Below are 12,928 nucleotides of genomic sequence, written 5' to 3'. Positions count from 1 at the left end.
ACCGAATGTTGGAAGTTGTCATTTTGGGGGACATTCGCGTCCTTCCCTACTCGTTCGTGTGCTCGTAACGAACTGTGTCCGAATACAGGTCTATATAAATGAGAATTACAGGTAAACGTTACGCAAGGCAGGTGACAACTAAACGTCGCGGTCGTCTTAATTCCCAGGTCCAAAAAGAGCACCCAAGAGGTGGCACATTCCCCATTTCTGAGTCGCTTGATGAGCCTGTTACTATGATGACCGCTATGGCGAATGCAACCATTTATACAATTCAAACCAATGTGGATGCTTATGTTGGATCAGGTGAATAAGATTATGAATATGAATGTGAACAGTATTGTGAGCAAAAGAGTTGTTAAAAAGTAGGCCTACAGAAAGGGAGGAGTTTTGTTTCAAAATCAAAATAATATATGTCTTTATTTTTATTTCATTCAGATCGTAAAAGTTTTCAACCACGATGGATGTTGCTATGACTACAACTAAACCGAAATCAGACGTAGTGATGACAACAGAGGAAGCATCTACATTCGTTTGCGAAGTGCTGGGAGTGACGTCACCTGAAGAGAAGATGGCCTCCGATCCAGTCGCACTCTTGAATGAAATCTTGCTTTCTTGGCATAAAAATATGCCGTACCAGACACTCGTCAATATCGCTATGCCCAAGAAGGACAGACATGTTCCCAATTTGCATGAGGTCAAGAATGATATAATGTCGAAGTTGGGAGGCTGTTGCTACCGCAACAATGTCGGCTGTTACATGGTTATCAAGGCCCTTGGATACCCCGTAACCCTCGTACCAGGTGACTTCGTCGGTGTAAGCAGTGCCCACGTGATCATCATCATCTACAACCTATCTGGGGAAGGTAGCAAGCACCTGGCGGATGTTGGCTCAGGGGGCTGGCCCACGTTCCAGCTGATCCCGTTAGATTTTGAGAGGGAATCCCCCGAGTACCACGAGTCCTTCTTGCGCTACAAATTTGTGCGTCGAGGTGATATAATCCTACGCCTGCACAACGCGGAAAGCGATCCAGTAGGTGCAAATTTCTTCAAGGCGTCCCTGGACCAGGACGGATGGTACACCCACTGCACCATTCATGACAACATGCCGGTTGAATTGTCACATTTTGACGAGGTCATGGAGATGCTTGCTACCCAAGTTCATGATATCATTCGAGTTCTGAAGAAAATACGGTGTATAGCTTTCCCGAAAGGCCGACTTGTCTCGATTAACGACGCTACGCTCTTGGAAGAGCAAGAGAATGGATGCATAAAGAAAACTTACCTTAGGTCACGTGATGAGGTGATTGTCGTGTTCAAACGCCATTTTCCACAGATCGATGAAAGTATCATACATACAGCGATGAACGATGAGTTTGTCAAAGTAGATTTTAACCGAGAGAAAACTTCGTCATAAAGAGCGTTTTGTGTGTGTGTGTGTGTGTGTGTGTGTGTGTGTGTGTGTGTGTGTGTGTGTGTTACTTATTTAACTCTCGTCTACTACGTGGTCATACCAAGGGACGATATATATATATATTTTTTTTTTTATATTTTTTTTATGAGGTCACGTGATGAGATGATTGTCGTGTTCAAACACCTTTTTCCACAGATAGATAAAAGTATCATACATACAGCGATGAACGATGAGTTTGTCAAATTAGATTTTATTCAAGAGAAAACTTCGTCATAAAGAGCGTGTTTTTTGCTAATTATTAACTCTCATCTACTACGTGGTCATACTAAGGGACGAAAAAATGACATTTTGGTAATAAGGCAGAATGCGTTGCATATTTAAGATCTACATAATGGGCAATAAGAAATACATACATTGACAAAGGAAATAAACAGAAAGTACGTATAACTTCAATGATTATGTGAGGAATAATGTTTCTTATGTTTGTTTGTTTTTTACATTTATTATATTGTCAATTGCACCTCACTTGTTGCTTTACAAATTCAATTCGCTGGAGGTCGTGTCAATGAATTGTAACTGTTGTATGAAGGGATTTAATACTGTGCTTGATAGTAAAGACGTACCATATCAATGATACCAGTGTTCACGTCGTCATTATTCCAAAATAGTTTATATTGAATCAGTCAGAAATATGCTACAGTAATTAGGAACATAATGGCAAAATCATGCATTCAGATCAAATAGAAAGCCAAGGATGGAACCTCTGAGTATATCATATCTTACAGTCTCATAATCTGATATGAAAACTTCCATTGCTGCGTATTGATGGCGATCGTGAAAGTTACCTCTTTCATTCTACTTCATTACTCGCAATATGATAAGTGATTACTGGAATCAAAGTCTTTAACTGGGTCATTGAAAACAAACAAATTCTTTATTTCTCAACAGCTTAAAAGAAATTTTAAATACATTCTAGCATGGCCGAAGATGTGGGATGTCCAGTTGTATTCTAATCTAAAAGAAAAACCAAAACAAAAAACCAAAACAAAACAATAAAATGTGCAGTAACGTCAGTATAGATACATATTTCAAGTACTGTACCTTAATAAAGGATAAAAAGTGGTGTCGGTCGTTGATTATTCCCTGACATTTCATCTCCTTTTTAAATGTTTGAATTACAGTGGCAATTTTCCATATGTCACTGTCTAGAACAATGCCAATTGATAAGCTGGTGTTTTAGAAATACTCCACATACACCTCTCTAACTGTGACATAACTTGTTTAAAATCCTTAATACTCTTTTTTTTTCCAATTTGTTTCAAATTTCAAAATTTGTTCAAAATTTTTAAATTTCCAAAGTGAGGATGAGAATAATATGTTTCATTCAATGTGATTTAATTTTGACATTACTTATACGGGCAGTAACATTCAGTTATGAGATATTATCAAATTGTCAACGGGAGAACTGCACAGTGTAATCCTCTGTCAATACATAAACCAGAATGACTTCACGAAACAAAACTCGTCTTATTGCAATGTTTCGCATCGTTTTGTACCGCTGTACGTGCAAATAGGAATACTACAGATTAACGAGGTAAAGTTGTTGCAAGTTTCTGCAACTAAGAAACAACAACACAATGCTACATCAATGGTACTAGTGCATTTTCCTGAAGCCCTGATTAAGATAGTTTGAAGTACTGACAGTTTTAGTATATTGATGTTGTCTTCAGGAAAACAGCACTCTAAGTTTTCAATGCAGGCAAGAACTGTTCATTGCATGACATTATGTAACGTAAATTATATTCCGAGTATAGATGAAACCAACCATCTTGGCATATGGCCTGCGTTTATACGTGTACGTGTCTGATGATATCTGGGGCAATTGAGACTCTTTCAGCCAATGAACTGAAGATCATCATTGGAATACAGTATCACAGGCCCGATAATAACATTCATCGTCTTGTTTCACAGTAAATGATATATAATATATACATATATATATATATATATATATATATATATATATATATATATATATATATATATACATATATATATATATATATAATATATATATATATAATATATATATTATATATATATATATAATTCTGATTTTGTATTAAAATCAAGGCAATTGGCATTCAATGCACTCCTCTATTGTGACATTATTATTGCTATAAATAAATAAATAAATAAATAAATATATAAATATATATACATATTGAACAGCCGCAATAGTTACACCTTTACTCGAGGCAATTTATAAAATGACTGCTTGAAACTGTAAACTTTCTTTTTCTTTTTCTTTTTTTGCCTTAACCTGTTGAGACCCAGATTTTCCTATAACACCTTGATTTTGTTTGAAAAAAAAAAATCAATATAAGTTTATGCAGTTGCTTATCTTATTATATCTGCTTTATATTGTATGTTCATATATTTTGTATTATATTGACTTTTGTTGTTATTGTGATAGAATTTTATGTGGTAATGGGGGAAATTATTTGAATTGAAATGAATAAAATTTAAACGAAAGTGTAAAAGGTTAAAGAGACAGAGGTAAGGACACAGACTAGTAAGAGATCTGCAATTTGGTCACGAATGGCTGGATATTGGCACACACAACTCCATGTCATCCAGAGATTTCATGTTATTACAGGATAGTACTTTATTTCACACAATGCATCTCATTCTCAATTAGTGAAAAATAAGAATAGGGAAAATTCAATTAGGTCCACTGACAGTACAAGCACATATGCTTGAGTATTGAGGAACAAATATGTAATTATACAGTTTAGTAACGAATCTTTATAAGATGATTTAAAATCCACTCTCTGCAGGAATGAAGAAGAAATGCTCCTGCATTAGGTTTAATACTCGCAATGTCCACTTGGTGTTTCCACTTCATGTGATGTTGATACACAACTCTCTGAGAAACAATTTAAAGAGAAATCATGTCTAAGACGTTAGAAAATGATTACTTTCACACAGACATTCACTTCTTTTACATTCCAAGTTAAAATAATTTTGTCCATGGGTACTCGGGGTAGTACATTACCGGTAATCTGATCACCTGCTTTCTCCAGAAATACATTGATACCTTGTTAATTTCTTCCTCCCCTACCCCCACCTACACATCTGATGGTGCACAAAGAAGTGGTTAGACCCAGTTAATGTAACAATCAGAGATTGTAAGTTTATCTTTCTATCTAAAAAAAAAAAAAAAAAATCAATTGGAGCAAATTGTATGGTGAAACCTCTTTTTTTATTCCTCCTCAATTCAATGGTGCAAAAAGAAATTCAACATGAGAAGGCAATGCTAGCTGGTTGATTTGTCTTTTTTTTTATCTCTTTTCTTTTTTCTCTATCGCTTTCTCACAGAAGCTAAACTGAAGCACTGAAAAATCAACAAGAACACTGAGGCCTTGTACGATTGCGACATGGCCAAATGTAACAAGGATGGAAGGTGGAATAGATGTAGATGAGTAATTAACAGCCCATCTAAATGAAAGAATACACTCTATTAACGCTACACAGATTAAGGAATATTTAACTGTAGAAAGAAGATGACATTTCAAACAGAACATCCAATTTGGTTCGATTGCAGTTATGCAATCATGTAAAATTCACCTCTCTCTCTCTTTTCCTTCTAGAAACAAAGTTCAAATGAATACACTGAGTGTAAACATATTATGTAGGTGTACTACACTGTGTACTACACAGTGTCCTGGCATGATGTTACACACACACACGCACACACTCACACACTGGAACATTTCATTGAAATGTTCCTTGTACACAGCCATTATATAGGCTGTCCAATAGATTTTGACAGGCACAATGTATTACAACATGTAATAAGAATACAAAGGTTAAATTCCTCTTCAACACAAAAGACAAAAGAGTTTGGCAAAGTACAAGAGCTACTGTAGCTTCCTCATCACCATGCTAATTGAAACTTAGAAATCTTGTGAAGTGAACACAAATAATCATTCACCTTGTAATATTTCATCACACTTCAAAATGGCGTACAAGAACTGCATCCCTGTATCATATACTCTTTGTCACAAAAATAGTTGTAGTGATACACTACAATTCACACTATTCATACAGACATAATAAGTTATTTGAATTCATGTCAAGATTACATTCTTTTTAAAAGGTGCTTTTCCTGGGATAACACTTATTCAGGAATATTCTCTCTTATTTCACACTATGTGATCTACAAGCGTATGCTTCTAAGGAATGGCAAAATGATCTAAACTGAATTGAGCTGCATGGGTAATGACAGCACAATCATATAGACCATTTGGGTTCGTTGAGGGCAGCAGACAATTTGTGGCACTGGGCGCAGCCATGAGCTCATTTTGAGGTGTCTTAGCCGACCCCCCTCCTCTCCCCCCACCCCCCAGGCAACATGTTTATCGCGCACTTGTAACAAAGGTTCGCGCATTTAGCAAGCATTTGCGCACTCAGTACGAGACGCCCATTGGCTAAAACAACCATGCATCAGTTTTTCATTCCGTGCGCGGAAGGGGGTGGGGGAGTGGGAGGGGGGGGGGGGGGGTCGGCTGAGACACCGCAGTAATGGTACTGCCCATGCCAAAAATACACATAGCGCGTCACAGAATCAGTCTATAGGCACACTGACAAGATATTGTCCTCGGTCATGAGTAGACCAATACAGAGAATGTTTTGTGGATGAAGTCTGACGAGACACTGTTTATTTTCTACCACAAAGGCTGGAATTCATAAAGGCAGTTTCGATCTAGCTCATGGATTATGAACACTTTGTCTAAGCAAATTAGCTTGAGAGACTGCATACATCACAAGACATCCCATAACAAATTGATGCTGATACATGCATGTGAAAGATAGGCATTTTGTTGTTGTTGTTGTTGTTGTTGTTGTTGTTTGTTTTAGTCCATGAACTAAATTCAAACCACAGATTTGATTTAAACTACAAACCTTTGTGAATTCGGGCCAAGGTGTTGCAGTAATGCAGTTTATTACAACTGAGATAATATGTATTGAGCTCACAATTTTGCATAAATTACAATCATCAGGCAAATGCCACAATGATGGCAAGGAAAGAAAAGGAACCATTTTTGAAGTAGAGAATCTCTGAAAGAGAAATGAACAGGTTTTCACCACAAGCAACCATCCAGTCTAATACTCAAAGTGATATACAGTAACTGAGGCAAGTGATTTGAAAGGGGAGGGGAGCTCATATCATGACTTGCTGCTTTGAAGAGTACAATACAAGAGTGCAAATTGAAAATATGCACTAATCATTTCAGCTTTGATCTTTAATTTCTATCACTGAAGTTGACTCCCTTCATGCAAATGATAAATAACAAGACTTCAAATCTCAGTTGTACCATAGTATAAGTGAGTTCATCATTCTCTGTTTATTTTGTGCACTGTAGACATCTGATTTGGGCAAGCAAATTCCTCAGATGATTTAATTTTCTTTTCCAGGAAAGGAAAGAACTTTTATATGACAGCCAAGCCATGGGGTTTCAGTAAAATATAGAAAATACAACAATTTAGGTCCTTAAAATCACTGCAATCTAAGATTACTTCAATCAAATACTGGCCACAGAGACAACGATCAAGTTGCAAAGATTGAATTCCTTTTACTTCAAATTTGGTTGCTTTTGGGGTGTAAAAAAGTTGGTGCATTACTAGAAGGATTTCACTTTCACGTGAATAAAATGCTCAGATAATTTCTGCCATGTTATAATTTGTGCATTAGATTGTCTATACTTACAATACATGTATAGCTTTTGAATAAACTTGTCTTATGACCATACATACATTTAAGTCTACACTGCAGAAGTGTAAAGTACACATAATGATTCTTTTTGTCTCCCATCAATGTTTGTGGTTCATTGTGCCTGTTCTGCGACAACAATGTTTTGTCTGTCTGTGAAATTTCAATTATTTTGAATCCACATCTCTTAACCCCCATTAAAAAAGAAGAAAAAAAAAAAAAACAGCACACAAATGTTTTTATTTAAAACAAACTCTCACCTTACTACGATATACCATTCACTAACTACAAATGTCGCTTTGGCGACTGGTATGCCTCCGCCATAATGCATGATTTTCCCAATAGGTCTAGATAGTACATGTGGACAATGTGTGATTACATTTTCATAAGATTGGCAAAATATTGAAATGACAAGTTTGTCACAAATGTGTTGAATGTTCACCTTCCTTGACCTAGGTTTAATTGGATGAATAGGAGAGCATGTATCTAGGGATTTAAGGACTTTAACTTGACTTTGACCCATTCATACATTTAGGCATTGAGTAATTTTCAAGGTACAGGTGTGGAGAAAAAGTGCAATTTCTGAACTGAATAGTAAATTGTTACCATTTTCATCTGGCCCTTGACCCTAAAATTCATAAGATTTATCACTTTCAGGTAGAACATGCATAATATGTACTAAGTTTCAAGATAACTTGAGCCACTTCGAGATATGGAGGAAAAAGTTAGTTCAGCACTTTCACTTGATCTTTGACCTTTTGACCTTTGAGGCAAAAAAAGAAGAAAAAAAAAAACTTTCCAGAGAATTTCTATTAGGTTACACATGCATACACCAAGTGTAAAAAAATAATAACCCTGCTGGCATTGCATAAATATGAGGGAAATAGTAAAATTTTGAAGTGTTGCACTTGACCTTTGACCCCTGACCTTTGACCCCATGAACCCTACATTCTCTAGATAATCACTTCCAGTCAGTACATGTATATACTATGTTCCATGAAGATACCTTGAACAATTTTCCAAGGCACGGAGAAAAAAAAAGAAGTTTTGATATTTTTACTTGACCTTTGACCTTTGACCTCATGACCCAAACTTTCACCAGAGAATCTTAATTGGGTAATACATGTATGCACTAAGTTTCAAGAAAATATCTTCAGGCATTCAATAGATATGGCGAAAATAGTGAAATTTCATGTATTTGACCCTGACCTTTTGACCTTTGACCTTTGACCTCATGACGCAAACTTTCACCAGAGAATCTTAATTGGGTAATACATGTATACACTAAGTTTCAAGAAAATATCTTCAGGCATTCAATAGATATGGTGGAAAAAGTGAAATTTTATGTATTTGACCTTGACCTTTTGACCTTTGACCTTGAGCATGTGCACCCAAAAGTTGATAGGCACAACTTCACCCCCTAATACACATACATGCCAAGTTTCATTAGGATACCTCAACAGGTTTTGATAGTTACCTTGTCCACAAAATTCATTACGGACGGACGGAAGGACGGACGGACGGACGGACGGACGGACAACCCGAAAACATAATGCCTCCGGCACCACTTCGTGGCGGAGGCATAAAAATCTAAGCAAAGCAATGATGGGTGGAGAGGGATGGTAGCATGAAGAAATGAAATACAAGAAAAGCGTTGTTTGACATACTGAAATATTTGTAATTTCATGGACTTGCGAGATTGTGATAATGAAACTAAAAATCCCTTTGCTAGAGGCCAAGTACATTTGTACATACGTACATCGTACTTGTATGCTACAAAGTTTCGACATGCATGGGTTTACCGAACCACCGACAAATATGTTTCAGTTCGTGAGGAAAATTTATGTTGCATTCTGTCGATCAAGGCTTACAGTATGATTCAGTTAATGCATCGACAACAGCCCATAATGAATTGACGATTATTATTCATCCAGCTAATTTTCACATAATAAGGCCAATCAGGGGAATGAAAGACAGAATATCACTGAGTGCAAAGAATGTCGATCTTTCTCAAGCTGCAATGGACGGAAGAGTTATGCAAGACAAGGCATTACTGACACTGAGTGTTGCTACAGACTAAATGCTTCTCCTTCATGACACACCCACACTACTAGTGTCATGCAGCTACAAAGAGCACATTTCATTATAAATGCGTACGGTGCAAGCGCATTTGAGTTCAAGAGCAGGCGAGCTAGAGCAAAGCTAAAATCTTCACAAGTCTGCAGGTGCGCAACTAAATTGAGTGTGACAATGAGATGTCGAGAAGTGCTGCGATGAATCACCATTGAATATCTATATTTTGCCTCTACTGGGCTAACGCCATTGCATATTAGCTGAAGTTTTCTGAGGGACACAGAAAGTCATGGTATAACACACTGCAATGGAGAACATATAGCTATTTCAACTGCAAAGACTTTTACGGACCTGTCTACACATGAATCAATAAAGCTCTGCTTTTCAATTTGGTATTACAGTCCATTCATTTGAAATCTGTATATCAGTCTAATACAGATATTGCGAGGTTCTACGTTCATTCCTCATTTGATATTACGGAGAGAATTACGATTACGTCACCTTGTTTGGCAACATGACTAATATGACACAAATCAAGAAATCTAAATATGGACTTTAAATACAATTTTGAAGTTTAGTTTTCATTACCTGAGTAAGAGGAGTGTGAGTTAACATGAGATATTTGACTTTCTTGTGCCCTTTTAATAATTGGCTGTGTTTGCGATGTTGTGTTTCTTCATTGTTCCTGTATCTTCCCAAAGTTTTTATTTGATTTTGGTGACACAAGGATGCAACTTCAGGAAATTTTACCCCCAAAAAAAATCCATGGAGGAAACTGTTTAGGGAAGCCCACGCCAACATAGTGAGTGCCTGGTGAGACAGGGAGAAAAGGGAAAACTACAGTGGCGAGTACTGCAGGTGGTGGAAAAGATATAGGCAAATGCAAAGCCCCTGTCTTGGTCAAAGCTCCAAAGATTACATGTACTTCCTGTCCAGGGATAGCACAGAAGTTTGTAACTTTAAGACGTCCTCAAACACGGAGGTTTCAGACCACAAGAAACCCACTAATAGTAAAAATTAAGAACCAAGCGGTACTCTTGCTGTTGAGGAATGCATTCATGCAGTCTACTCCAAGGACAGACCGTCAGACCTGTAATCATGTAGAGACTTCATCCACAACGACCTCGATGTTGGGACCGCTAGCTTCTGTCCCAAGAACTAATGGTGGTGGCCCAGCATTTTAACATTGCTTGAGCACTCTGGAGGAGATACTCAGGAACTTGGTGGATCATTTGCCACCTCAGACTCACGGCCTTGATGTGAGAAGTCTTGGCATAATGGGAGGAGATGAGGATGATGATCTTCTGTTGTCTGAATATGACTGCAAACAAGATGATAGCCTTCTGGGCTGTACACTGGCTTCTGACTCCACTGCATCTGATTGCAGTGCTGCAACTACCACTGAAGGAAGTGATGCTGTCTCTATTCAGGAAAAAAAGATCCCAGCTATCGCCACAGAGTTTGCAGTACCCCTCAGGGTCGGGAAGCCCATAGATGAAAAAATTGCGGGATCTGTTACCTACCTCATCAGCCATACACTTGAACAGGCCGCCCTGGATGAGACTGGTGAAAAGTACACAAGCCCAGTCAACTGCCCCCTCCTCTATGTGCCGAAAGTAAACCTAACAATATGGGAACATTTAAACCCTTCTACTCGGGCTAGGGATCTGAAGCTCCAGAGAATTCAGAGTGCACTTGTGAAAGGTATCACAGTCTTTGCACAGACCGTATCTGTTTCCGAACTGTCAGAGAAACAGCAGGATGCCCTTGGGCTCCTGTGCAGTTCCAATTCTGAGACAAACTCCCTCTGAAAAAAACCTCGTCAAACCTGGTCTGAATGCTAAGTATGCATGTTCATGCAAACTACAGAAGCCAGTGACAAAAACCTGTTTGGGGATGATTTGAGAAATAAAGACAAGGCCACTCCCAAATAAGCTTCTCTTGTGGATTTTCTGACCATGTAAAATCTCCCAAAGTTGCATCCATGGGTGGACAAATTCAAACAAAAAGTTGGAGAAAAGGTAAAAAAACAACAAGGAAACACAACAGCGCAAATGCGACTGATCGTTAAAAGGCACAAGAATGTCAAATGTCTCGTATCAACAAACTATGGATATTATGAAAAATAACAGCTTGATCTTCTTTCACACAATTCATATGAAAAACAGATCTGTACTATACAATTTCATCCCAGACCAGAATTCACGATAATTGATCTAATGGTGCATTTTTTTTTAAACACAAATATTCCACTTTTTCTCTCTGTCTATAATAGCAAATACATTGTATATATTTCTTTATCGGAAATAAATGAGACGATACTCAATGAGATCAAGAAGGTTGTAAGAAGGAAGTGAGGGCGACAAATTCACCTCAAAAATAAGTCTCTGCCACATTCCACTATTTGCACTGGCACAAGGTCCACTGCAAAGCATCTTTCATGCACACTGTTCATCTTTACCTGGCATAACGTACAGTAGTCAGGCAATACAGCAAAATGGCTCTGCATTCATGTGATAGAAGAATCTCTCGTACTTAATGTTGCCCAAATGCAATGCAATATAATGGCCACAGCAGTACACCTGCAAATAGAGCTGAAACGTTGAGAATTTACCTACTAAAATGTGATTGCTCATACAATATAGTGCGTAAGGGAAGGAGGACACATCAAATTCCTTTCCTCTAGAAAAGGCATTAATGTCTGACCAACAAGGAATAGCATTTGGGCCAGATCTGGCTGAACAAGTTTCGCAAATGTCACATGGAAAGGTCAACCCAATGGCCAAGAGATTATGGCTGTAGTAGTTACAATGATACACACATTCCCAGAGTCTGGCAATATCTACTCAGCACAGACTGAGTGTAGTCATGGTAACAATTAATTTGCTGAAGAGTTCACCCTACAAATATTCAAAAGGCAGTTTACTTGAAACATACAAAAGCATTGAATGCCAAGATACATGAAGATTTTTAATTCATTATTAATTTATCATCATATATTATGATAAGTTATTGTGAAAGAGAGCGTAACTGTAATATTAGAAGTCAAAATGATCCCTCACATACATCTGTACAAGTATGTGTCAGTTACATGGCAACGTTTACTTTTTTTCATACAAATGAACTTTTGCGGAATTCACTTTATAATTTCTTTACATCTTTCCAATACAGTGACACCACAAATTTTTGTAACTTTTTTCTTTGGCTTATTTTTTTTTTTCCAGCAATGATGGTGCATGAATTTAATCAGAACTTTAAGAATTCATAAATTTTGAACAGATTGTCCAATTTTTCCTCGCACTTCCCTGATGTCTTCTATCAATTTCTCTGCAACCACTTAATTCACACTATTTAAAGCTTGGGTTGAATTCAACACACACTGTTTGACAGCTATCTGTCTTGGTACATGTGTACATGTGTACCTCATGCACTATTCATGACTATGAAAACATGAAAAGAATAGAGGATAATCTACAAACCAGTAACAACGACCAAGCAGCTTTACACACTGCCCTCTGTAGTTGCTACTCAAGAATTGGCTCCACATATCACCATTCACTGGACGGACTATACATAAAATGCAAATGAGAGATAAATTGTCTACTGCCTGCACAGGCTAACAGCATCTTACACACTGACAGGTAGCTCAATGGCCTTTAAACACAAAA

The 12,928-nt window shown here is 37.5% G+C and overlaps 1 protein-coding gene across 1 annotated transcript; it reads left to right on the top strand.

Moving 5' to 3' along the window:
• Positions 1-457: 457 nt before the first annotated feature.
• LOC140236335 (uncharacterized) lies at positions 458-1,414 on the top strand. The gene has a single exon (XM_072316290.1). The coding sequence runs from the start codon at positions 458-460 to the stop codon at positions 1,412-1,414; it is 957 nt and encodes a 318-aa protein (XP_072172391.1).
• The last annotated feature ends 11,514 nt before the right edge of the window (positions 1,415-12,928 follow it).

This window comes from Diadema setosum, chromosome 12 (genome assembly GCF_964275005.1).
Source record: "Diadema setosum chromosome 12, eeDiaSeto1, whole genome shotgun sequence".
In the NCBI taxonomy this organism is placed as follows: Eukaryota; Metazoa; Echinodermata; class Echinoidea; order Diadematoida; family Diadematidae; genus Diadema; species Diadema setosum.
This window is presented reverse-complemented; position numbering and strand designations above follow the sequence as displayed.